General features: G+C 38.1%; 3 protein-coding genes across 5 annotated transcripts; 2 read left to right on the top strand and 1 right to left on the bottom strand.

Moving 5' to 3' along the window:
- Positions 1 to 128: 128 nt before the first annotated feature.
- On the top strand, positions 129 to 7918 carry dnaaf10 (dynein axonemal assembly factor 10). The gene is made up of 8 exons (XM_030156320.1): positions 129 to 390; positions 2531 to 2631; positions 2816 to 2946; positions 3143 to 3244; positions 3607 to 3722; positions 5137 to 5271; positions 6750 to 6847; positions 7102 to 7918. Exons 1-8 carry the CDS (start codon positions 205 to 207, stop codon positions 7307 to 7309), a joined length of 1077 nt encoding a protein of 358 aa, XP_030012180.1. The 5' UTR covers positions 129 to 204; the 3' UTR covers positions 7310 to 7918.
- Positions 7741 to 21742, bottom strand: LOC115434390 (uncharacterized). Its single transcript, XM_030156319.1, has 20 exons — positions 21425 to 21742; positions 20830 to 21037; positions 20329 to 20495; positions 19895 to 20025; positions 19388 to 19554; positions 18797 to 18882; positions 18218 to 18298; positions 16344 to 16461; positions 14559 to 14734; positions 13879 to 14100; positions 13413 to 13615; positions 12766 to 12888; positions 12085 to 12222; positions 11638 to 11887; positions 11346 to 11547; positions 10052 to 10295; positions 9254 to 9363; positions 9007 to 9161; positions 8523 to 8745; positions 7741 to 8169 (listed from the first exon to the last, which is right to left on the bottom strand). Exons 1-20 carry the CDS (start codon positions 21581 to 21583, stop codon positions 8030 to 8032), a joined length of 3303 nt encoding a protein of 1100 aa, XP_030012179.1. The 5' UTR covers positions 21584 to 21742; the 3' UTR covers positions 7741 to 8029.
- Positions 21743 to 21952: 210 nt separating this feature from the next.
- c1d (C1D nuclear receptor corepressor) lies at positions 21953 to 25740 on the top strand. 3 transcript variants are annotated; one of them, XM_030156321.1, is made up of 5 exons: positions 21953 to 22012; positions 22313 to 22453; positions 23055 to 23121; positions 23956 to 24011; positions 24765 to 24971. In XM_030156321.1, exons 2-5 carry the CDS (start codon positions 22316 to 22318, stop codon positions 24969 to 24971), a joined length of 468 nt encoding a protein of 155 aa, XP_030012181.1. In that variant the 5' UTR covers positions 21953 to 22012; positions 22313 to 22315. The 3 variants fall into 3 exon arrangements, with proteins under 3 accessions (XP_030012181.1, XP_030012182.1, XP_030012183.1); XM_030156322.1 differs by having other exon boundaries at positions 21964 to 22047; XM_030156323.1 differs by lacking the exon at positions 21953 to 22012 and having other exon boundaries at positions 22316 to 22453; positions 24765 to 25740.
- The last annotated feature ends 976 nt before the right edge of the window (positions 25741 to 26716 follow it).

Genomic DNA, 26716 nt, shown 5'->3' with positions numbered 1-26716 from the left:
TAACGGGAAATATTTGTATGTATCTTCCTTTTGCCTTTTATGCATAGAATAATTACGGGACATTTGGTGAGTTTGTCAGGCATAGTTACCGGCAGTCATACTCTAAGGTGTAGGCGTGGCCAGTCGTCATATGTTTTGGTAGCACTGCCAGCATTTTCCTCATAGTTCACAATTTCATTTCAACCATTTTATTTATCGATAAAGATGTCATCTCCTCTAGCGAAACCCCAGATAATTACACATATTCAGAAAAGTTTGAACTACACAGTATTTGACAGCAAATGGATTCCCTGCAGCGCCAAATTTGTCTGCCTGGGGAACTTTGCAAGAGGAACCGGAGTAATGCAGATTTATGAAGTACAACACGGAGAGGCTCAGCTTGTGAAGGAGGTAGCATTAAATAACATGCTAACTTTGTGCATTTGTCTACTTTTGTCTCATTTTCGTAGATGTTATACTTTCGGCCAACTTCATCAGGCTAGCTAAGCTAATAAGTGTATTTCAGTTTTCTAGAAGTCTGGTAATGCGCTTGTCTCCATAGCAACAGGTAACACGAGGACAGTCCATGGTTCACTATCTACTACCCACTTTATAAACAATAATGGGTGTAATTTGTCTTAATTGTGAAGATAGTTCTGTTGCTAACAACGTTTTCAGTGGTTCACCTTGCTGTTATAACAGGGTTTGATGAACTGGGCGTTAAAACTGGACATGTCCAACATCAGTTTTTCTTTTGATTGCAGCGTCAGCTAAAATATTGTCCAAATGTTGAAAAAACTGTATTCTGAAAGATGATGTAGAGAGGATGTAGGAGTGTGTAATTGCAGAATTAAATATTTGTTCATTTTTTCAGAGAGTGTGCATCTGTGTTAACATCACTCTAAATATGCCACTTTTTGTTAAATGGTTCATTTTAAACTGTTGTCCCTTGGCCAGCTGTTGAATTAACTATTAAAATAATCTAACAACATTCAAAGGTAGCACACCAAAGAACAAAGCATTGTAAAAGCAGCATACAAAATAACATTAATCAATATAAGACACTTTTGTAAAGAGACATTTTCAAAGAATCAAACAGAACTATGTAAAGTAAGACAACGTGAGCAATGTCAAACATTTCTGAGCATTTAAGGCAGTAAAAGCAAAGTCTTATTACATGACAAACACAAGAACACTTATGTTTTCATTACCTTAGAAGAAGCATACGTTACGTTCTTTTGAGTGTTTTGTAGCAGGCATCCAACATTAAGGTGCATTATCTCTCTATACTAAGTGTAAGTGTGGAGCAGAGTAAAAGGTGCTTGAGCCGATACTGTACAGTACAATTTTAGGCACTCTTCCACTACAGTGCAGAGGAAAATATTAGACTTTCTACTCCACTACATTTGCCTGACAGCTTTATTCATGTTTTACTTTTGTACAAAAATATACAAGAAAATACAGTGTAGTACTTGTCTACTACATAATGTGTAAATCTCGAACCACATCAGGAAACTAAAACATTAAAATGCCATTATAATAATCTGTTACAATAAAATAACTCTTTGAAAGGAGGAATTCTGCAGTACAAGTACAACTTTTACTTGAAATGTGTTTTGCTGCTAAAACTTGTGTAGTTCTAAGTATCATTTTCAGTACAGGACTTTGAGAAAAAACAGTATTGTTATCCATCCATCTTCTGAACCGCTTCATCCTTGAGAGGGTCGTGGGGTGCTGGAGCCTATCCCAGCTACCTATGGGTGAAGGCAAAGGACAACTTCGACGTGTCGCCAGGTCATTGCAAGGCTGACATATAGAGACGAACAACCAATCAAACTCACACCCATGAGCAATTTTTAGATAAACCAATTAAGTGCATGTCTGTGGATGGTGGGAGGAGGCTGGAGTACCCGGAGAGAACCCACGCAAACATGGGGAGAACATGCAAACCCCACACAGAAAGGTCTTGGTGTCGGAATTGAACCTAGGACCTTCTTGCTGTGAGGTGACAGTGCTATCCACTGCACCACTGTGCAGTATTGTTATACAATGATAAATCAATTTTTATGTTGCATAAATACCTCTGAAACAACAAAAGCAAAAGTCATCCAGTGTGCAGTAAGGGGGAAAAATATTACTGGCTTATCTGGAGGCAAACCATTGTTTGAGTATTAACAAAACACTGTCACCTCACAGCAAGAAGGTCTTGGGCTTGATTCCCAGGGGGGAATCTCTCTGAGTTCTCTCCAGGTACTCTGGAGACATGCACTTATAAGTTAATTGGTTAATCTAAAAATTGCCCATAGATGTGAGTGATTGGTTGTTCCTCTCTGTATGTCAGCCCTGTGATGAACTGGTGACATGTTCAGGGGTTACCCCGCCTTCGCCCATAGGTAGCTGGGATAGGCTCCAGCACTCCCGCGACCCTCTTGAGGACAAAGCGGTTCAGAAGATGAATGAATCACAAATGCAATGTATCTCACTATTCTTTCAGCGCTACTCCCTCAGTTCATTGTTGCTCACTGCTTGTTCTTCTTTTTCTAAATTACAGGTAGAGAAACCTAAACCTATAAAATGTGGGACGTATGGGGCCACATCTCTTCAGCAAAGACACATAGCAACTGGAGATTTTGATGGCAATCTCAATATATGGTATTTACTCATATTCTCTAATATTACTTTTATTCTAATGTTACTCTAATATTACTTTACTTTTACTAATTGAGTTCTTATTGAAAAAGTTAAGTATTCTTTTTAATAATCAGTTCTCACTTATCTGAATTTTATTGAAATTTTTTAGTTTCCAGTAGTGCTGATTATTTTCTATTGTGTACAGGAATCTGGAGACACCTGAAGAACCAATTTACTCTGTGAAGGCCCACAAAGAAATTGTGAACAGTATTGATGGAGTTGGGGGTCTGGGGATCGGTGATGGTGCACCTGAGATTGTCACTGGAAGTAGAGATGGTAAATTGATTGAGAAAGACATCAAATTACATTGACAATCCAAAATAGGAAATATATCTGAGGTCTTAAATAGAAAAGGGTGGTGTTCAAAATTAAGTGCAAGTAAAAAAAAAACAAAAACACAATTTCTCATTTTATTTTGTTAAAAAATGTTTTCTTTTTTTTTCCTTTTTTTCTTTGTGGGACTGTTTCACAGGGACTGTGAAAGTATGGGATCCCAGGCAGAAGGACTCACCTGTAGCCAACATGGAGCCTATGGAAGGAGAGACCAAAAGGGACTGCTGGACTGTTGCCTTTGGTATGTAAAATAATGGTTTTCACCTTGAAGGTTGCTGAATAGAAAACTGCAATTACTAATGAGACTAGACCATCTTTGTGCCCATGTGCTCTATGCATGTAAGGATGGAAGACAATATCCAGTTAGTTTGGAGAAAAATATTCATCCTCATATACCGGTACTGCTCCTAATGCATCAAACTAAAGAATACCAAATGAAATGCTAAATGTCAGCCTATTAGAATCAAAGGTTTTACTATAAATAATCTTTGAATCCACAGACATGTACATTTTAGTCTCTTCTCCTCTATTTGAACCAAAACTGTTATCTTTACATAAGTTTGAACAATCACCATGCTCATTGTGTTTCCTCTTGGATTTCAGGGCACGCCTTTAACGATCAGGACCGCTGTGTATGTGCTGGCTACGATAATGGAGACATCAAACTCTTTGACCTGCGGAATATGTCCTTACGCTGGGAAAGTAACATTAAAAATGGGGTGAGTTGCACAAATACATAAAAGAAACAAAACAGCTAAAAAAAAAAAAAGACGAAAAAGTTCTTTGTGAGAAAAATGCTCCAATCTTCTAAGAAACATCTGTGGCTTTGTGAGTTTGGGTGTAGAGGTTAATTATATCCAGTAAAGGTTTCCTCTGAGGATTTATTTTGTAATAGCTCCTACTGACAGTATTATGAGACCAGCTGCACACAGAAACAGAAAGAGTATTCTAAGATTTGAATTGGTGTTTTCAGAAGGATAAACTGTCCAAATGCATCAAAATTATTCTGGACTTTAACCTTCAGTTGAACCACAATGTAGAAAAAAGCAAAGACATATGTAAGACAACTTCCAGGTACCACTAATACTTTAACTAAGCCTGAGGTTAATGCATGCTCTTCCAAAATAATACTTTTTTTTCTCCATGTCTTGAGTGTATTTGAGTCACTGTGGCTCACTGTGTCCATTTCAGTGCTTTTTGGCAGAGGTGTCAAGTAACGAAGTACAAATACTTCATTACCTTACTTAAGTAGAAATTCTGGTTATCTATACTTTACTCGAGTAATTATTTTTCAGCTGACTTTTTCCTTCTACTCCTTACATTTTCACGCAAGTGTCTGTACTTTCTACTGCTTACATTTTAAAAATAGCCTCATTACTCCTATTTCATTTCAGCTTGTTTTCATTCCGGCTTGTCATCGGTCCTATAAAAAAAAAACTATCCAGATAAATTGCACCATCCGGACAGAGTGAATTTGATTGTGATTGGATGAGAAGTATAAACATACACCATTCCGACACCCTATTGGTTTGTACACGATCCATCACACCTGACTTTTTGCACCGTTCCAATACTTATAGGCAACTTGTCATCATATCTTCCGTTCCATGAAACACATGTTAATGCTCAGTAGTGCACATATATGGTTCTTAAATACATTTGCATTGGACTAATATGCATTCATTTTCAGTGGGCATATATCCGGCTGAAACAGGTAGACTGGTGCATCCCAAATGTTTCAACATTAGCATTTTAATATAACATTATAGTCATTATGGCATTTAGAAAAATGTTTTCTGGGGAGGTGGGGTAGTGCTACTAGTACTGTAGGCTCCTGTGGCGCCGCCTAAGCTTTTGTTCTAATGGTGGTTTTTTCCCCTTACATTTACTTTTATACTTTAAGTACTTTTGAAACCAGTACTTTTACACTTTTACTCGAGTAAAAAGCTTGAGTTGATACTTCAACTTCTACAGAAGTCTTTTTAAACCCTAGTATCTATACTTCTACCTGAGTAATGAATGTGAACACTTTGGACACCTCTGCTTTCTGGTGTGTGAAAAGTAGTTTGTAGTGGAGCCATGTCATGTGATAAATGACAGGGACTGACTGTTATTTTTTTATATCACATCCAGGTGTGCTGTGTGGAGTTTGACAGGAAGGACATCAACATGAATAAACTAGTGGCCACCTCACTGGAGGGAAAATTCTACGTCTATGACATGAGGACTCAGCACCCCACCAAAGGCTTTGCCTCTGTTTCCGAAAAGGTAATTGACCTGAACCAGACGAATGTTTGGCTCCTATGTATGGGAAACATGTCAAAAGGTTATTATCATTATTATTATTATTATTATTGTTATTTTTACATTTGTAGGGTACAGGAGGAAATAGGGGTAGATTCGTTTTCACAGCTGGAAATGTTTGGGGTTGTGTTTGCCTAACATTCTCTGTGGCTTTGTGTCACCGGCCAAAAATGACACTGGGCCTGCGAGGAAAGAGAAGTGTGGCTTTTTGAGGGAAAATGCTAGAAAAACACACTTAAACCTACATTAGTGCAAGGCCCAGTCTGCCAAAGGTTTGCTTGGTCTGAGACCTCTGAGGCTTTCGCTTTCGGAAATATTTGTTCAGTTCTTTTGAGCGATCAACAGTTGGCACAACAGTCACTGTGACCAAGATTCATAAGGTTCCAACAGAGACATGCATATACAGTGGCTCTACATGCAGGCCTTTACCAGTGATGGAAGTTCTACACATTCTAGAACGACAATATGATGGATCTATCTTTAGTATTTCCCGAATTTTACCATTTTAGGGTATTACTAAAAGAAGTTACTAAACTTATTCAAATTATATTTATCAGTTAATGAGTAAAAAGCCAAGTGTTGGGAGCTGACTGAGTTAAGACAAGCTTATGGCTTATTTAAACTGTCTGAATTTCCTTCCTCACATAACAGTGTGGTCATGTTTTCATTCAAGCTTTATTAAAGACACAACAACTTGGTCCATAGGATAAGATAAAACACAAAAAAAGAAGAGAAAAGAAATAACATAAATCCACATGTTGCTTATACATAAAGGCTCAATCGCCAGTGAGACCACGTTTTCGATGTAAACCTTACAGAGCTAATCTTGGGACAGACCAGGGCTTGCACAATTGAGTTTGATAATTTTGTAACTCTGCACATGAATGAATAGATAAAATGCTGTATAGCAGCCATGCAGCTTTGAACAATACAATCCACAAATTTCTGACTGGCACTATAATGTCTTGGGACCCTCAGCAGTATCCTCATTGATTGATTATAAGCAACCACCAGTTTTTGCATGGATCTCTTTTTGTAGCTGCACCACAAGTGTGCAGTATACAGAGGAGAATAGAAGGTTCTGAAAAGTGCACTTTTTACATTAGCAGAGCACATATGGAATCTACAGGCGAGTGTGTTTGCCGGCCCATACAGTTTACATAACTGCCGGGAAAGGTCTCTGTCATCAGTGAGGTTACTTGTAATATAATGTTCAAGATACTTGATTTCATCGGTGACACTGACAACATTTCCGCACAAGTAAAAATTCAAACATGACAGTTTTAGATCATCCTTTGTTTTAACAGTGTTTGACTCTCATAGGCTCATGTATGAAGTTTTCTTAACAGATTTCAAAGGTGCAGATATGAATGACTTTTACATTACAGATTTAGTTGCTGAATTAATTGGGTGTTATTTAATCTTTCTTTTCATTTTTTTAGGCTCATAAGTCAACTATCTGGCAGGTGAAGCATTTGCCTCAAAACAGAGACATCTTCATGACCGCAGGAGGAGCAGGAAACCTACACCTATGGAAATAGTAAGAAATCTCTAATGGTAAAAACGTGAATGCCATGATTCAGTATTGTGGATACCTTTATTTTTGGAAAAATATTCCCTTACATTTTAATGACAACAATTTAAAATTAAACACAACTGACAGATCATTACAACAATTACCATTTTTCTTCAAAGGCTGAATATTTAAGTTTAAAAAATTCAATATTTTTAAAATCAATATTTACTCTTACACTGTATATTTACACTGTTTCTGCTTGTTGATGTAATTTCCAGTGAGTACCCTGGTCAGAGAAGTAAAAAGGACTCTGATGATGTGGATGTGGGCGTCACAGGATCCGTCAGTCTCCTACAGAACGTCACTCTGTCCACTCAGCCAATCGCCAGCCTCGACTGGAGCCCCGATAAGCAGGGCTTGTGTGTGTGTTCAGGCTTTGACCAGTCTGTTCGAGTACTTATTGTAACCAAACTCAACATGGTGTAAAAATCAAAACCCATCAAAGACTGATCTTAATACAAAAACACACACACTCTCACAACTGCAAATACAGTTTTGGTGTTTTATTCAGTGCTTCTTGAAAGCAGAAATCAGAATCTGTGGCAGCTGTCCCTTTACATTTTATACAGTTGACAGTCATCTTATCTTTCAAACTTATCTTGTCATAAAACTAACAGGAAAAACTCCAATGAAAAAGCAAATCTTTGATTTTGATAATGTAGCCTTATCTCGATTAAATGCTATCCAGAAACACGTAGTGCTTTGAGAAGTCCTACAGGCAATATTATCCTGTAAAGTCACTGCAGAGAAACACACAAATAACTCCCATAATATCAAAAAGCTTCCAGTGGGATGCAGAAATGACTCATCCAGACTCTGGCTTGGAATAACACTTTGGGGCTTAAGATTTCATTTTGCTCTCATATCTGCTTCCATTTTGGTCAGAAGCGTACTGAAACTTAACACCTGTAGGTTTTGCATTGTGGGTGAAAATTGTTGAACTTCATACTTGTCTGTTGTTATTTCTGTTGTAATTTTTAATAAGACATTTTTATTGAGAACGTTGTGTCTTCAGATTAAAAGTATTTGGATAAACAGATGTGTATAATGTGTAATGTTTTAGTAACATTAGGATTTGTCAGATGAAGTGTTCACTTCCATGACCAGAGGGTCATTTGGTTTCGAAACTGAGGTTTAAAAGTTGAGTCATATCCAGCACTTAAACCTGAAGAAGTCCTGTAGATCTGGATCGTCCTCTGCTTTGTCATGAATCCTTGCATAGACACTCCGAAGCATCTTGGTCATGGACTTCTCATCTAAGATATCGATGTACTTCTCAATGCAACCTACAAACACAGCCACATATGAGTAAATTAAATATAACGTTAGCAGTACTATTTTTTGCTAAATACATTCCAAAAGCTACAACGATACATGTTCCTTGAGTGACCTAACACGTCCACACTGAGTTATCTGACATCATCCAGCATGCATTTAATATGTCATGCCCTCTGCCTGGCCAACACACCAGTTAAATGTGATGATACATAACTATAAATAGCATGGCATGTTACATGTGCCTGACCAAATAATTCTAGTGCAACATTCTGTCAAAATACATAAATGGAGATCAACATTGACAATGCTGTTAATACTGTGAAATATTATATTTAATACTGATATTAGTAAGTTTAATTACTTAGGCCCATGACTTTGCCATATGCCACAAGGCTAGGACCCAGCTCTGGGTGATCATACAGCTCCAGCGTCATCAGTATGCGAACGATCTCTCCTGTGATGAAGGCATCATCGAAGCTTTGGTCAGCTGCCGGCTTCAGTGGGAACCTGCAGTAAACCTGCAAAGCAGCCTGAGGGTCTGATGGCTCCAGCAGCTGCACAAGCTCAATGTAGGCATCATGGGCCTAGACCATGTTGAGAGAAACCAATATCAGTGCTTATATCTGCAAGAAACAACTCAGCTGGAACCTCAATGTAATCCTGAAATCAGGGATAAACTTAGTCAGACTCACTCAAACTACAAGCAGAGATTACTTTTTTAATACTCTAACATTTAACATGTATTTATTTGGTGTATTTTATAGCAGCAAAAGAAGTGTTTGTGATACTGGTGATTTATACTGTACAAGCACTGGAGAAATGTCAGAAATGGACATCAAATTGACCTCTGGTGCCATGGAGATGACCTCTTGGTAGAGCTGCTTTGCATGGTCCTGGGTTTTTGCAGATCGGGAGAGGGCTCGGGCCAGACCCAGCCGGGAGATGTGAGACCTGGGGTTCACCGGGCCGGAAACACTGATGCTGTCCACCACAGCAGGCTCTGAAACAGTAGCTTAGTATACACTGAGTTACCACACCAGACAAATCACCAAAAGTGGCATAAAAGTGACGGGTGCTTGTGTCTGGTCTTACCCACTGCTGTGTCAACAGTGTTGGTGTTGCACTCCTGTTTAGACTTGCTGGCAGAGGGCTGGGGCTTAGTACTGTTGTTGGAAGGTTTTGCCACTGCTCCAGCTTTCCCCCTAGAGGACAAAGTATTATACAACAGTTCTGGAACAGAATCGGGGAGAAGCAGTCTGTCCACTTTCCTGTACAGAAATAATGATATAAGCTACTGTGCACTCTTTATTACCTCCACCAAGGAGGTTATGTTTTCATCAGTGTCTGTCTGTCTGTCTGTCTGTCTGTTTGTTTGTTTGTTTGTTTGTTTGTTTGTTTGTTTGTTTGCTTGCTTGTTTGTGTGTCTGTTAGCAAGATAACTCAAAAAGTTATGGAAGGTGATGGGGGGGCGATCTGCCTTGGTGGAGGTCTGCGCACTCTGAGTGCTTTTCTAGTTTAGATTAATATATACATGTACAATAACTGTAAAATTAACAGAGTAATAGTGAATGTAATCTTCAATGCAATGCTCTCAATTTCACATGTATATTTAAAAATCTTAAAATTCATTTTATACATTTCTTTTGGTTTTGTTGTTTATAAAACTGTCGTTTATAATTTGCTTGTACAAACAATAACAATCAGTCAGATCAGATGATAGTCAGATCCACAAAAGACTCATTTGTGTTTGGCAAGAAAAAAAAAGGAAGGAATGGAACAAGTATTCACAAACAAAGACTTTTCCAGGAATAAATGAAAGGATAAAAGCATTCACGGAGGCCACAGAACAGGTCTGCCAGACATTTGACTGGGGCTGCCAGGGTGACTCACCTGGCTGAAGGGTTTTTGGCTGGAGCCTGTGCAGTTTTCCCTCCTCTGACGGAGGCAGGAGCTTTAGTGACAGTTGCTGCCACGGGCCTTTGGCTGGGCTGGGCCCTGACTCGCTTGGCTCCTCCTTCTGCTCTTCCACTGGTGTTGGTGTTGGACGGCGCCTTCACTGCCCCTGGCTGGGTGGTGGCATTCTTAGCAGCTTTCTCTTTTTCAACCTCCTCTTTGTCTTGCCACCACTTCTGTTCTGAATAAGCAGGAAAGGATTCATGTGGGTACAGAGCTGATTTGCAAAAGTCCACTTCAACCAAATTTTAAGAAGTGAACGTTAATATTGTGTTTTTGTCTTAGTATATTATACACAGGACTGTGCAAAAGTCTTAGGCTACCTCTAGGTTTGTTGTTTTTGCAGCGTTGACATGACCAAACATATTTATTTGTCATTCTCTTTTCTTCAGGTACGACAAGAAAATGCAGGAAATATGTGCACAGAAACACTGAAAATGACATGTTAAGTGCAAAGGGAGGTCACATTAAATACTACCTCTTTGGTTTAGCTGTTTTTTTCCCTGAAGCTTTTGTTTTTAAATCTGTACATACGTCCCATATATCAAGAGTGTATATTAGTACAGAAACCAAGAAATGCATGTGTGCACAGTACTGTACGTCCTGTCATGAAGTCTTCTATTTATAATACACACACCAACCACTAGTATGTATACATTGTATATATACTAGTGGTCGGGATAATGTATGGGTTTTTCTGTCATCATAGTTGATTATTTAGAGGGTAGGGTAGACAATGTGATGCTGATTTCAAGTTGTTTTTTTGTCTGATAAAATATAATGTAGTAATAGTAACAAATGCAAAAAATAACTAAAGTGAACATCACTGTTCATTTAACATTATTATTTATTATACATTTCTAAAATATTGTGTTACTGTATGGTCTGTGTTTTCTTATGAGGATTTTTTCTGTGCTCTGGTTATAGTGCACATATTTTAAAGTATGTTTTTTTCAATAGGGACCACTCTGACAAGGCTGCCCACCATCATCTATTCTGTCCGCACTGCAGATATGTCTGCATCCATTTTTTGTTTACCAGCCTTGTGAAATACCCAGCAGCCAGTGCTGTAAAAATAATTGGCTGATGCTGATAATCTCAAGATGGCATTTAATCAGCCTGATTAACTGGCATGTGGACAGTGCTTCTCCAGGACATTCTCCCAGCCACTTGTATATATACTTGTGTATATTGTATGTATACTTGTATATACTTGTGCATATAAACTTACTGCTTAGTTGATGTGGTGGCTCCCCCCACTGAGTCTTGTTTTCAAGTTCGATGCTGGCCTGGAAGCTAAGACAGGCATCAGCTAAGGCCATCTTTGTCCTGCTTGACTTTGAGTTGCTGTCATACTGAGCCAACTGTGCAAGACCCAGCAGACACAGGGCGTAGCTGTCCCGAGGCGTGGTGACCACTGCTAGCCGACACGCCTGGACACAGCAGAACAAGGGCAAAAGCAGAAGCCTAATTTTTCTGCCACACTCTGGGATGTGAACAGTTCAGTATCAAACCATGCTTACCTTCTCCTGCATGTCTAACAGCTCCTGACAGGGGGCGATAGAGGTAAGCCGTATGAGAGCGGTGAGGGCCTGGCACCTTTTTGCCACCAGGGGTTTCCTCTCAGTGCCAGCCTTGGCTTGACACTTACCCTGCTGGATCAGCCTCTGCAGCAGAGCAAAGTGAGCATCCAGCAGCACCCACTCCAGCTGACAGCTCGCCTCACCACGACACACACATTGACTCACACTCTGGGCAGCCAGCACTGCAACACTGAGAAGAGGAAGCATTCCAACACAGAGACTATTAGGCTGAGCATTTTTATGCAGTGCTTAAATACTAATTCAACTGAATACATTTAGTCAGGAATGCTGAGACTTGAATCAGGCTAATTAGGGATGTGTGAACACTGAGTGAAAAGATAATTACAAAAAAGTTTACCAGCAGAGAATTCTTGATTTGTAACCTACGTGTGATAGACCTGCTCAGCACTCATGGACTTTCCTTGTAGAATATTTTTCTGTTGGAGTTGGCCTAGAATGAGGAGGCCCCGCAGGAACTGTGTGTTGATGCTAGACAGAGGGTCTGACGGATCCTGCTCAGTGCAGCTTGGAACAAAACACAATGGAAGCACAAATACAGAAGCGTTTGATAACAATATCTGGCTGATTGATTGATTGATTGATTGAAATTCAGTTGTATTTTTTGGCCAAATATCACAATTCACAAAGTTACCTAAATGTTAATTATGGTAAAGATTAACATAAAGAAACAAACCAGAGGAGAGATGTAAGGTTTAATCAATCTGTCTATAAATCACAACAGGTGATTGAGAGCGCCTGGCAGCAGAAACCTCACATTATGCACCGCAAACACAGCCTCTTTTACAACAGGAAATGTATGATGACCTGAATTTGCAGTTCAAATTCATGTCATCACACACACCTAAACTATAGACAAATTGTCTTTTTCACTACCCTGCTCTCCTTCACAGCGTGCAGGTGTTAAAAGAACATCCTGGTACATTACGGATGCTGTCATGCCCTCACATTCTCTAAATGCATCCACCTCCACCACACACACACACACACACACACACACACACACACACACACACACACACACACACACACACACACACACACACACACCTCCTGCTGCAGTGCTGGCTGATAAAGTGCTCCAGTCCTTGCTGTAAGAACAGAGCAGCCTCCTTCTCTGCGTCCTTAGAGGTTTTCTTTTCCTGCTGCAGCAGAGCCAGACCTGTAAAGAACCTGAGACAATCGAGACAACACGAGAGATCTGTAAAGCCAAAAAGACCTGTCACTCTGTAGTTATAAATGTGCATCTGAAGCCCATTTTATTCCATTTGAACTGCTTCAAACAGTTTCTCTATGTAAGACTAACCCATCCCTACTCAGTTCTCAGTTCTCCACCTTAATTGTACATAGGATGCTGAACGGTCATTTGAAGAGCATGTGTGGTCAAATTCGCTGTTAGGTTAAAAACTGAAAAATGCTTTTACGGTTTCATTTCCTTTCCGTATTTCTGTCTGAGCAACAAGTCAATATATAAGCTCAAGTTACAACAGAAAGCTGCTGTTGGATTCTGAAGAGTCTCATTAGACACTTGATACACCACTGGAGGAACAGGACACATATATGATCTCATGCCCCATTTCAGCATTATTAAACAATGGCATTAAATTGGAGGAACCCATTCCTACATTTCTTTTTTTCCGTGACAATTATGCAAAGTATATCTACTTCTTAATCAAGTCAATAATATGTGACCAAACCGGAGTGCAGGATGCAGGGGCCGCAGTGCCAGGCCAGTTTGGAGATGCTGCAGGGCTTCCCTGCTCTTTCCCTGCAGCAGTAGAAGTCTTCCTGCATGTAGGTTGTACTCCCAACAGTCTGGACTCAGAGACCAGGCATCCAGGTACTTCATAAGGGCCTGGTGGACACGGTTCCCCTCATCTCGCGAGGCAACACTATTATCCTGACACCAGGGAGAAGCAAGGTTGGTTCAGTCTACTATTACATACTGATGGATCAGTGAGCAGGTGCTAAGCAAAAATGTAGATTTTCTTATGTGTTCACTAGCAGTTAAGGCGTAGAGTCATACATTAGACACTGGGTTTTATAAGACTACAAAACCTGAATATACAGTATAAGAAATTTTAGCTCCTGGTGGTTTAGCTGGTGTTTCCATTCAGAAAACCTTGTTGTTTAGCATCCTAACAAGCACCTTGTGACAGTTACCTTAGCAGCCTTCTGCCCCAGCCAGAGGTACAGTGTCTGAACATAGTCTGCTTTGCGGGACTGCCCCTGTTCCTTCAGCTGCTGATACTCTTTATCCAAGGCCTGTAGCTGGTTTTCCACAGTGGGTGTACCGGTGAAACCATGGAGTTTACACACAGCTAGGATGTCATCCTGACGTGCTGTTGACTTGGCATCACTGAATTCATTACTCTCTTTGTCATCCTAGAGATGAGGAAATTCAAAATGTTTCACCTGCATTTATCAGCATTATCAAAGTTACTAAAAATACTATAGACTATCCAGACCAGCTCCAATATATTTCTTATTGCATTGACAGACTTTGTCAGACACAAAGTACAATTTCACCAAAATCATTGCTGTTACTGAATCTCATTTCCATGTAGAAGATTACTGAAGATCCAAAATGAGGTCAGGGAGAATGTTAATGGCCTTACATCTCTCAGTACACTTCCCAAATAGATAACTTTGAAATATATTAACATATTTCACTGACTACCTGCCAGCTCTGAACATTTATCACCATGTGAGAGTTGAAAATCATGAATGCCTTTGAGCTACTGAGCTATGTATACTTTACTTCGCAACAGTGACTCACAGGTTTCAAACTGAAATGTCAACAGTTGTGTTTCTATCTCCTGTGAGACTGGGACTCTGAATACCTTCTTCTGTAGGCCATACATCTCTGTTGCATAGTGATGTTCCTCCAGAACAAGACCCAGCAGAAAGTGAAGTCTGGGGTCTTTGGAGTTGAGTGTGATAGCTGACGCATAGTGGATAGCAGCCTGCTCCAGGCTATGTAGAGGAGACTTGTTGTCTTGATACTGCAACATTTCTCCTGGGAATTAAAAAAAAATACAAACAGTGATATGCTGTGTGCACACCACACAAGTAGAAGTAGAAGTGTTTGGAGATATTTATAAAAAAAATCTGACATATGAGGATGACTTCTTCCCCTGCCCTTTAGAAACCACTGCACAGGTTAAACAGGTTTATATTTAGATTAACTTCATGATGAAAGGCTTTTACTGGCACAGATATCTTTGCTTCAGTCTATGTCTATTGAGCATCATCTCTCTAACACAGAGTTTTTCATCCTTGGGGTCACCTGAAATTTCTAGTAATTGATTAAAAAAAAAAAAAAAAAAAAAAAACTTACTAATAAAAAACTATATGGTGAGTTGAGAGAGACAATCCATAAAAGACATGACAAACTCTGAAGCTGAAACTGAAGCACTGTGGTTCTGTTTATCTTTCAAATGTTCATTGTGGTCGGTTTCAGATGCTGCAGCTCTTTCATAATTCATAGTTTGAATTATTGTTTGTTCAGTATTAATTGTCAGCCTTGTAAATCCAAGCTGGACTGACTGTACATATCCTGACCAAGGAAAATAAAGTTCTCACTTTGTGCAGTAATCTACACCTGGCTTTTCTGCCTCTGTCCATAATAATATACATTATATAGACTAAATGTCATCTAACATTAACATTTATTTGCAACATGGTATAGCAAACTATTACATGATCAAAAACAAATTAATTTTAGCAAAAAAAAAAAAAGTCTCTGTTTTGAATGTTCTGGGGTTGCCAGAAGTTTGTGATGTTAAAATGGGGTCATGAGCCAAAAAAGGTTGGGAACCACTGGTGTACCAGTTAATGTAGAGATTTAACAGAAAAATGCACATCTAAGAAAAATAAAGAAAAAATATCTAAACTGTCAGTCACTCCAATACTCTTCCATGCTGAATTCTGCAGCATTGATAACATCTACACAAGTACAACAACATGACCTTTATGTTTTGCAGCAACTGAACACAAGAGGTCACATTAAACAGCACTTCTCATTTATTAATCCTTCATGCAGCTTGATCCAATACAACACAAAAACCTTGTTCATATTTTAAGAGGTGAAGATGAACTGACTCCAATCCTCCCCTATCTCATACTAACTCTCGCTCTTGAGATCTGTCCCTGTCCAGTTAGATGTTGTTACTTCTCAGTTAACTTCCATTGACTTTCATTCAATCCTCAGGATCAGTCTCAGATGTCTCTTCTTAGAATCATCAAACAATTAGCAGGGCACAAATAGCTGAGAAAAGACGAGCAGTAACTTGATCGGCTGGCACAGTACGCAGAAAGGTCCCAAGGTTACCACTAACACTAACTAGCACATTTTCATGTATTTTTCAGTGGTCGAGGCGAGGTTGTTGTGTTAAGGCAAAAACCAATACTGTTCAGTTTTGCTCTAGTTGGTGTGAAAGAATTTAAATATACACCAGTCAATTTTGTCATTGTACCAGAAGAAAATGTAGGATGTTTGGTTCCAGATCTAGATCATGGAAGGATTTTGGGGTCACATTTTGTTATTTGCTGATTGCCAAAAGATGCTGGTACATTACTTGCTCTGTTGTAATCCTACACTTCTAGATTAGAAAGTAACAGTATACCTGGTTTTGGCAGGTGCTGCTGGTAATCCCTCAGGTGGTTCTGGGCCAAAGTACACAGCTTATCCACATTGTCTGTCGCAGCAGCTGTGATTTTCAGTCTCTTCTCCCAGTTACGAACCTGTGGTGGACAAAGACCCACCGATCCAAGCACAGGGTGCCAAAACTAACTGAAGCGGTAAAGTAAGTCAGGCTTCTGCTCATTTATTGCTGATGATAAAAGTGAGTCTAACTGTGCAAGTAACCCTTTAATCTGAATATTCTTTATTTAATGATGGGATTGCTTTGCAGTGTATAGATTTAAAGGAGCATCTGTGAGAGAACAGAAACTGATTATTTTATTATGAATTTAAATACTGAAAAATAAAAAATGAGGGGTCAGCCATCAAAATTTCAAGTACTATGGGATCCCATGATTAAATACTTAAAAAAAAAAAAAAAAAAAAAAAAAAAAAAACTTAAAATACTCTTAAAAAAATGCTTTTAGTGCAGTTCCCCCCTTACAAACTTTTTTTTTTTTTTTGCCATGCAGGGTGGGGAAGCAAAATTTTCAATGAACATTTAGTTGTTTTTTTCTCAGCAGGCACTACGTCAATTGTTTTGAAACCAAACATATATTGATGTCATAATCATACCTAACACTATTATCCATACCTTTTCAGAAACTTTTGCCCATATGAGTAATCAGGAAAGCAAACGTCAAAGAGTGTGTGATTTGCTGAATGCACTCGTAACACCAAAGGAGATTTCAAAAATAGTTGGAGTGTCCATAAAGACTGTTCATAATGTAAAGAAGAGAATGACTATGAGCAAAACTATTACGAGAAAGTCTGGAAGTGGAGGAAGCAACAAAAAAACATACCAAAGCTTTTATTAAAGCTCTCAAATTCAAAATCCTAAAGGATCCAACCAAATCCATGAGAAAAATGGCAACTGAACTTGAGGTAGACAACAAGACCGTTAGAAATGCAGTAAAATATGATTTGAAGTTAAAATCTTACACAAGAACACCAAAACACTTGTTGACAACAGCAACAAATCCAACTTTAGCAATTTTTGGGAATCATGTTTATGGCCGCTTTCGAGCCCAGATCTAAACCCTCTGGATTATGCTGTTGGGGGTGTTTTAGAACATGCTACCAATAGAACATCACACAGCAATGTCGACTTTCTTAAAGATACTATTAAAGAAGAATAGGAGAAGTTGTCACCCGAATATTTGAGGAACACTTGCGGAAGTTTCAGGAAGCGTGTGAAGGCAGTTATTGAGAAAGGAGGACACATAGAATAAAAACATTTTCTATTATGTCAATTTTCTTGTGGCAAATAAATTCTCATGACTTTCAATAAACTAATTGGTCATACACTGTCTTTCAATCCCTGCCTCAAAATATTGTAAATTTTGCTTCCCCACCCTGTACTTGTGTACTCTATAATAATATCAATATTAATAACACTACATGTCCATTGTTTGCTTATAGGACGTTATTGTGAATAAGCAGATTTGTCCATTATTATTTTATTATTATTAATTTTTTTTCTTTTCTTTCATTTATATTTTTTACCTTTTTTGTTCTATGAGTATTTTTGCTATTTTTATTACTATTCATATCATTGTGAATTATGGTGGTAACACCAAGACTCATGATGTGACAATAATTATATTGTTGTTGCTATCATTATTGCACCATGGACAGGGAAAGTATGGCATGTAGGACCAGGGATGGGAGGATGAGCGGTTGGGAAGAATGGGCCAAGTTGAATGCTTTTGAAATGGAACGTTCAAATATCCAGTGTAACTTAAATCTGCATAAAAAATGATAAATAAGTAAAAAAAAAAAAAAAAAAAAAAGTAAAATAACAGTACAAATCATTACCTCCATGATGTGTTTGGTCTGTATTTCCAAGCAACTGGATGATGCAAAGTGTTCCTTATACCAGTTTGTCTCTGTAACATCCTGAAACAAAGACAATCAAAATGTTTCAGTGCTTATTAACAATAGCAAATAAAGGCGTTTAGTACATTTACATGGTAAAATCAATACAGTTTCAATTGTATCCTTAATTGATCTCTATTCTTCATATTTGATCAAGTCAACCTATGATAATTACTTATTAAATGCAAAAAACATAGCCCTTTGATGCACTGGTTAAACATTAAAAATGAGCCCTTCACCTCCAAAACTCTCATTAGAATCAAGCAGTTTGGAAAATGAATAAATGCAAAACCCACTGAAAAAAAAAGGCTGTACATGTACTATATGCAGATGTGTCCATTATGTTACTATGTTACTTGCCACGTACACACAAACTCAGGATACTTTTACTGTGGAAGTTAAACCAGCTCTTAGTCACACTGAACCAAGCGCTGACTTGTAAATAAAGGATGAGCAGAGTTAAGGCTGATAACAGCGATTCTGTCAATGCGAGTCCAGTGTTTAATCTTTCATACTGACCTTTGCATTCAGGTCCCCTGTGGGTTTGTGGGGACAGTCCAGTAAGTGTGATCCTAGCTCAGACAGTTTCATCACAGTGTCACATCCTTCGTTAAAAAAAGATCAAAGACACCATAAATCGAACACCAACAGAGGATACTGTGTTTGTTCTCTATTTCTGGACAGTGTGGCAGGAAAGTCTTAATAGTTTCTTTACAAACTGAGTAAAATATCTGAGATTTGTCATTATTACCTGTATGGACAACCCCGTAGAATGAGTTTCATTTATTTCAATTTAACCAAGGTTGCTAATAATTTAACCAACATTTAAATGATTGATCAGTCTGCTGGATATCTGCAGGCTTCAGCCTATAAATGAGGTGTTAATGAAGTAAATATATGCCCCAATGTATTATAATATAATAGCTGCTTTCAGACACAATACAATACAGAAAAGCAATGGTACTGTGAAACGTACTGGCGATAGGTTCTACAGTATAAACAGAAGTCAGCTGGCCTTGGAAAATCTTTGCATTGAAATCTGAAAATATACTGCGCTAAGTGCAAGTGAAACATCATAGAACAAACAAAACCTCTGACTGAAAGCTGTACCTCGATAAGTGAAGAAGCACTTGACATGAGCAGCCGACATCTGACTGTCTAGATCCAGTTCAATAACCTTCCAAGGATCTCTCATTGGACAATTGCTAAGAGGGTCAACTTTTGATCTTCGAGCCAACATCTCAATATATGGCCTTGAGAAGATGTGCTTGGGGTTACTGCAAAATGACAGGAGAATGAGTTGTATAAAGATTGCATTTACTGCACTGTAACACAGAGGGTGTTAAGTTAGTTATCTCACTGTTTATCATTTAGTAGATCTGTGTGAGGTATTGCACCGTTTTGTTTGATCCAATTTAATAAACTATTCCCACATGATTAAAGGACATAAGTAACCAAAAACATAAGCAACCAAAACAAAAACAAAAAAAGAGCTAAACCAGTCCAGTTGAACTGAGAAGAACTACCAAGAAGTGACCAAAAACACTTCTTTTGAACTATGATGGCAGTAGTATGTTCTCCTGTTATCTTCTTCAACATCATTTTGTCAAGTCTTACCTGTGGTTAACAGAGACAGGCCTATAAAAAGCACTAAGAGATACTGGACATTCAAAGTCCAGCTGCTGCTTCTCATCAGTGAAGGTCACGGCCATGGGAATTAACTCTCGAGTCACCAGCACTGTATACACCTGTCAAAGTTAGAGGGGCTTTAGTCTGTTCTGAAGGAAACTAGTAGTTTATCAGGTCTGTAAAGCATTGAAAAGTGAAAATATTCTATAAACAGTGTTCTTGAATGCTAATGTATGTGTTTGGGAATACTGCATGAATAAAATGTGAATTTGTGAGTATAACATAGTAAAGGTGAGGACTGCTGCAATGCTGTTAGAAAATATATGGTGCCTCAATAACCGTACTTCTGATATAATCCAAAAAACATGACTCATATCAGTACCTCCTATTTGATCATAAGCAGTTATGTATCTAATGCATACCTGTGAATTGCTGCCATCTGCTGAACAGACTGATATTTCAACCACAGTGTCTCCAAAATTCAGGGGAACTGGTTGTGAACTGTCTTGTCCATTCACTCCAACCTTTATGTTTTTATCTGGCATTTTGGGAAGCAGGGTCACTGCTTTACAGTGAAACGGAACCGTACCTACAAGAACAAATGTCAGTGAGTATTACCAACAAGAACCAAAAGTATTGTCTCAAATTGAAGTATAATAGAGTTGGAAAAATATTGTTTTAATTGTGGACTTACTTTTAGCACTTCTAGTCATACATCTATTTACTACACATTGTTTGTCCACTGAATGCATTCCAATACACTGTTTGTTTCATGCAATAATAATAATAATAATAATAATAATAATAATAATAATAATAATAATAATAGCACAATACACAGCATATATTAGGCTACATAAACTTCAGCTGGCTTCACTCAGTCAGACAGTACCACACAGGGTTCAAATGGAGGCTATACTTACAATTGTACTCATAGATTTTGGTACTAAAAGTGGGTTGAAGTAGAAAGTCTCCTTCCAAGGTTAGATTACTCAGTTCTGCAATCTTTGCTGACATCTTTGAGATTTCCACACAGTATATCTGTATGGTCCCATCTTCTGCTACCACCTCGATGTCCACTTTGTTTAACCCGTCACTGAGTTTAATTGTACTGGATCCATCTCCAAAACGCTGATAAGATAAGATAAGATGAGATGAGATGAGATGAGATGAGATGAGATCATCCTTTATTAGTCACAAAACTGAACTATATACAAACAAAAATATAAAAACATATGAAGTAGCACTCAGCATAATAAATAAGTATGGAAAACATATGTAAAAGAGCAAGGTATGTAGTATTATAGTCTTGCACCTTGTTCAAGGCCAAACACACTATAATAATAATAATGATAATGATAATAATAATAATAATAATAATAATAATAATAATAATAATAATAATAATAATAATAATGATGATGATGACTGCACATTGCATTGTAAGAAAAAGTTGCCCAATCAAAGAAAAAGTGAGACATGGTTGTTTCATGCGTTTGTTCTACATTTATTACTCACAATACTGTATGAGGCGCCACAGTCGCTGGTAGCCAGGTCCAGAATCACTTTAGTGACACTACTGTCCACTGCCACTTTGTAGTTTGTAACTTTTGGTGAAAAATCCGGTTGCAGTATCCCCACAGAGAGAGACAGCTTTTCTAAATCACAGTTGTCCATTTCCTGAACCTTTTTGCGGTACGATTTATCTAGTTTTAGACACTGTTAGAACCGGATACGCACGTCTAAGTTCCTGAGAGCACCTAAACTGCAGTGTGTCAGCCCAACTGGCCCAGCTTCATTTACACACAGACGCTCCACGTTACTACAGCAACGTGTAGACGTGTCCTGTCGTAATTACAAAATTAGATGCGTTCCAACCAGGAAGTGTTTCCTATGCATTTACGTTCACTTTTAAAAAACAATTCCACATATACATATTATTAGAGACATATTCCATACATCAATTTAAAAGGGCATAAAGCAGCTGTTTTGTGCTCTTCCGGACGGCAGACGGCAGCAGAGAAGTGATCAACCAATACAAGCGATGTTGTGGGAAACGTCACTTCCGGTTAGCTGCTGCGCGTTCACACACGGTGCATCTAAGAGGTATTTATTGACAAGAAAGCAGTCAGAATATAGTTGTAAATGGACGCTTTAGCCCTCGTAGCTGATGATAACTATTATGTAACATTTCTTACTTTATATTATATTACTTGTACTCCTGTGTGAGCGGTTGGCTGTTAACTTGCTAACAGCATTTGCTACCTAGCTAGCTAGCCCCAGTACCGGTAGTTCTTCAAGACCAAAATACATTCACGTGGACGATAGACTTAGGGTAGGACAGGGTAAGTGAAGTATTCATACTACAACCCATTTTCCTAATATTGAGTGGTTTTATTTTCTCAGGAAATGGCTGGAGACATACGAAATGAAGACTACCCTTACGAGATAGACGAACAGCTCACAGGATTCGACTCCTCAGTGTCGTCTGTTAAAACCATGTTGGAGACTTTGATTTCGATGCCCAGGAATGACATCCCGCAGAAGGTACGAATTCTGAAATGTTTCACAGTAACAGAAACTAAATTCTAACAACTTGTGGTGTTGCCAAATCCAGCCTTGTTGCCTTAATTGCTAAATCCAACATTATTGTTACTGGTTACATTTGAGTCAGAAAGAAAACAAAAATACACATGAAAGTGATTTTGTAATGCATTCACGTTAGGACTAGGTCAACACTTACTGAAACAGAACAAAAAAACTCAAACAAAACAGAAATTTAAAATTCTATTAATGATAGCTGTACTTAAGATCAGTTGTCATTACATTACCCACGTTTCACATTCAAACTTAATCATAAACCCTGTTACTTGGCAAACATTTTCATAAGAGAACTGAAGGTGTATGTCATAGCATTACTGAAGACTGTTTTCTGTTTAGATATTAAAGTTGTGATGATCTCTGAACAGTCTGTAATTTATTTTTAAAGATCATGAAATACTTAAGACATCTAATATTATGTGTTATAAGACACTGTAGATAATAAAAACTCCAATTAAAAGTATTGTTACTCTTAGTTATTGGAACTTAAGTGTTTGATTTTGACTTTTTAGCATAACATTTGCTAATTACTTTATGTTATTGACAGTTGGATCCTTTGGACCAAGCCAAGCTGGATCTGATGTCTGCCTACACCCTTAATTCTTTATTCTGGAGTAAGTTTTTGGGTTTACTGTGATATTTCTGAGGATTGAGGAATGCTGTTTTAATGCTTATGTTACACTCAAGACTAAAGTTAGGTGATATACCTAAAATGACCACAATAATGTATTTCATATGTGGTGGTAATTATTACAAGTATTCATTTGATTGAGACCATTCACAAAAAAGTAAACACATCCCACGTTTGTCCGTTGACAAATGTATAAAATAAACAAAGGTTTAAATGCAAGAAAATATATAACCCTTAAATATAGAGCACCATTCTTTTAAGAGGCTTTCCTTGTTTGGTGTTTCATTGATGATGATGGAGAGCGGTGTCAAATACAACAGGCCAAAATTTCCCAGTTTGTTTTAGCTGGGTTGCAATCTGGTGACTAAATGGCAAACCCTATGAGTCACATCATTTTAATCTTCATTGCAATGTCGTCATGGAAAAGACCTCTACCTCAGGTTTGTCCTTTAACTTGTCACCTATCTACATATTAATGAAACAAGGCAAAGTATTAAGCCTTAATGGTCTGATTGCTTTCATAGAAAGTATTTGTCAAATTTTAAGTACAGAAAGAAGTTGATTGTAGTGCTTTGGGTGTGAATTTTATTTTGTCAGCTGTAACACCATTGCAGTAACTGTATACTATACATGATGTAGAAGTGAGTTGATTCAACTGCAGTGAAGATATAAAATTAAGTAGATGCATATTGTAATATTGGGTTATGTAAACAGGTTACTAAGGGAGTAAACAAGTAGACTGTATTTCTCATGTTAGTATCAGTTTGTATTCGACATATTTTGAGCATGTAGTCAAACCATTGTCTCTTGTTGACAGTGTACTTGGTTACGCAAGGAGTAAATCCAAGAGAACATGGGATCAAACAGGAATTGGTATGTATTATTGTATCCCTGAAAATGAGTTTCAGGGTTATAATGGTTTTACCCTGAATGCTGCCGGATCCGCTGCTGCTGGGTATCCTTCATGTGAACGTGATAACTAGCACATATTTGGTTGGATTTCTTATACCTTGATAACCAACATAGGGGACCACTAGAGGAAAAACCCTATTTTAAATTAAATAACAGGTTTTTCAGATGCTTTTTTTAATGGAATGAATGTCCTTTGCAGTGGACAGTTTTTGGGGGGATTTTTTTGTGCATAAAGTGTTGAAACTCTTGTCCACAAACATAGACAAAAAACCCATAGGTGGGTCTTAGGAGGATAAGTCATCCAAATGGGGATGCTTTAGTTGAAAATCAGTGTTTTGGACATTAATCAAGCAATAATAGGCAGATTGAGATAAAATTTGGTTCATATTAATTGTCTTACAAATGTCGATTTTCTTGCTACCATCCAGAGTTCACATGGTGTCATTTTCATTCACTAGGTGGAGTATTGTGCTGAAAAATTGGTTCCCTGACCATTATTCTGCTACTATTAGGTTTATGTAGCTCAAATTGAGTTCATATCAATTGTCTAACAATTATTGTGGATAGATTTATATATAGCAGAGGATTGGGTGGAGTTTGGGGATATAACCCTTGCTGTTGCCCCCCGACAGCTTATGCCTCATTGCATATTCAGTCATGCTGATTATTGCTTTTCAGTGTCTAGTGCGTCTGTAACCACTGTTTGTTTTACAGGAGAGAATAAGGACATACATGAACAAAGTAAAGGAGATCACAGACAAGAAGAAAGCAGCCCGTCTGGATAAAGGGGCTGCAGCACGTTTTCTCAGGAATGCTCTGTATGATGCAGACGATGCAGATTCAAAGAAAAAATCTGCATCCAAGAAAGCAGCGGACACAACATCTGATGCCCCTCAGCCAAAACATCCAAAGCACAGCTGAAGAAAACAAGACCCTGGATAATGTGGTCCAGTTGTAAATGGTTCTGCTTATGGGGACTTAACATTTGTGCAACATTCATTTCAGGACAATATAATGCAGAAAACAACATACGCTTTGCAGTTGGTGTTATTCTGTCGTCGGGTCTTGGTCCATGTTGCTGAGTGCATGAGATCCACAGACTCTCATAGAGACTCATAAATCTCTGTGGTACAGAATTCCAAGTTTTGATAAACATCTCTGTGGAAGCTGGCAGCGGTTTCAGAATTGAAGAAATATTTTTCTGCTGAATTTTTGTAATGTGAGATGTATTTATGAAAGGACTATTAAGACAAAGTCATACTTCTTCTGTAGCTGTCATGTAGGATGATATGGTTCTTTATTTTATCAGAAAGAGAAATGTACAATTTGACATTGACCCTGTGAACTTCTTTCTTTTTTCTTTGTGCATGTGAATTCATACGCTGTACTGACAAAATTTGGTGGTTGTTTTTTTACAAGCTATAAGAAAGTAAACAATATACCCATCAAAGCTTTGAGTGGTAATTTTCTGTTCATTCAGTATATTTACATAATACATTTAATGGCACCTTAGGCCTTGGAGTCTACTAAGTTAATGACTGACTAAAAATTACATTCAATACCGACAATCTATAATATATAACCTGAGAAGATGACTGACAGGGACCAAAAGCTGTTTGCTGTAACTTGCATAGGATAAGTGTGTGAGTATAATTTTAAAATATGAAAAGTTAATTAATGGTGAGCTGCTGTGGATAATTTGTCACTGATATTGTTTGAACAGCAGCAATAAACCGTCAGTGAACTATTTTGCATTCTGTTGGTTATTTCAGTGTATGTTCTATTTTGGCTTTTCAATACCAGAGGAAGTACCCAGTTCTTCTTAAGCATTAAACTATACAGTCTGTCCATATGTTTAACATTACGTAGCTCTAAGTATGTGGATCAGAGCCGTAGTTTCCTGAATAATAATTGAAGTGGTAGTCAATGATTTTAGCATCCAGGTAGAAATAAAGTAACCAGCAGAGCATAAGATCTTTTGATTAGAATAAGGCCTTTCTAAACATTACGTGTAACACTGTAGCCGCATGGCTGCACAGTGGAAGTGTAAACCGTAATGAGAGTAGCCTTTGTAAAAGCCGGTGTCACATTTGATAAAGACACCCATATTACTTCCCTTTTGTAATTCCCTCTGGACAGCCTAGATCTTAATCTTAATGTACCGCAAGTTACAGCATCCCTCTAATCAAGCCCAGGAAACAGTGAGGCAGTGAGTTAGATTCTTAGGAATGTATCTTTTCATTCTTTTCATCATCTCTCCTTTTCTCATCCTCCCTGCAGCAGCGTCCAAAAATGACATTTGTTTAGCCAAACCACCCTACTCCATCCTTTTACTTTTTCCACCGAGTTGTTGTTTCTAACTCTGTTCAAAGACATGTGTCAAACTTTGCCTGATGAACAGCCCTGACTGCATATTGGAAAAATATGGATTTTTCCATTTTTCCCCCCTCTGTAATGTTCGCCTTCCTATGCCCTCTTCTCCACATGTGCTTGGTATAAAGGAGTTAGGTCACCGTGCAAGCAAATTTGAACAAACAAACTCTCATGTTGAAATCGAGCACGCTAACCAGCTCCAAACCTTGGTTTGTCCTGTGGTTGTTTATTTATCCTGTTTATGAGCTGCACTGTTAGCTCGTGGTGAGGAAGTTTATATTATATAGAGTGAA

Source organism: Sphaeramia orbicularis, chromosome 15, assembly GCF_902148855.1.
Source record: "Sphaeramia orbicularis chromosome 15, fSphaOr1.1, whole genome shotgun sequence".
NCBI lineage: Eukaryota > Metazoa > Chordata > Actinopteri > Kurtiformes > Apogonidae > Sphaeramia > Sphaeramia orbicularis.
This window is presented reverse-complemented; position numbering and strand designations above follow the sequence as displayed.

What these genes read in the sequence shown, in the direction of transcription:
- LOC115434390 (XM_030156319.1), bottom strand. Translation starts at nt 21,583, where the DNA reads ATGGACAACTGTGATTTAGAAAAGCTGTCTCTCTCTGTGGGGATACTG. An exon ending in TCATCTCCATGGCACCAGAG is followed by an intron (nt 8,746 to 9,006) that starts GTCAATTTGATG and finishes AACATGGTCTAG; the next exon opens with GCCCATGATGCCTACATTGA. An exon ending in TGGCAAAGTCATGGGCCTAA is followed by an intron (nt 8,170 to 8,522) that starts GTAATTAAACTT and finishes CTGTGTTTGTAG; the next exon opens with GTTGCATTGAGAAGTACATC.
- dnaaf10 (XM_030156320.1), top strand. Translation starts at nt 205, where the DNA reads ATGTCATCTCCTCTAGCGAAACCCCAGATAATTACACATATTCAGAAA. An exon ending in GATGGCAATCTCAATATATG is followed by an intron (nt 2,632 to 2,815) that starts GTATTTACTCAT and finishes TATTGTGTACAG; the next exon opens with GAATCTGGAGACACCTGAAG. An exon ending in CTGCTGGACTGTTGCCTTTG is followed by an intron (nt 3,245 to 3,606) that starts GTATGTAAAATA and finishes CTTGGATTTCAG; the next exon opens with GGCACGCCTTTAACGATCAG.
- c1d (XM_030156323.1), top strand. Translation starts at nt 22,316, where the DNA reads ATGGCTGGAGACATACGAAATGAAGACTACCCTTACGAGATAGACGAA. An exon ending in GGAATGACATCCCGCAGAAG is followed by an intron (nt 22,454 to 23,054) that starts GTACGAATTCTG and finishes TGTTATTGACAG; the next exon opens with TTGGATCCTTTGGACCAAGC. An exon ending in ATGGGATCAAACAGGAATTG is followed by an intron (nt 24,012 to 24,764) that starts GTATGTATTATT and finishes TTTGTTTTACAG; the next exon opens with GAGAGAATAAGGACATACAT.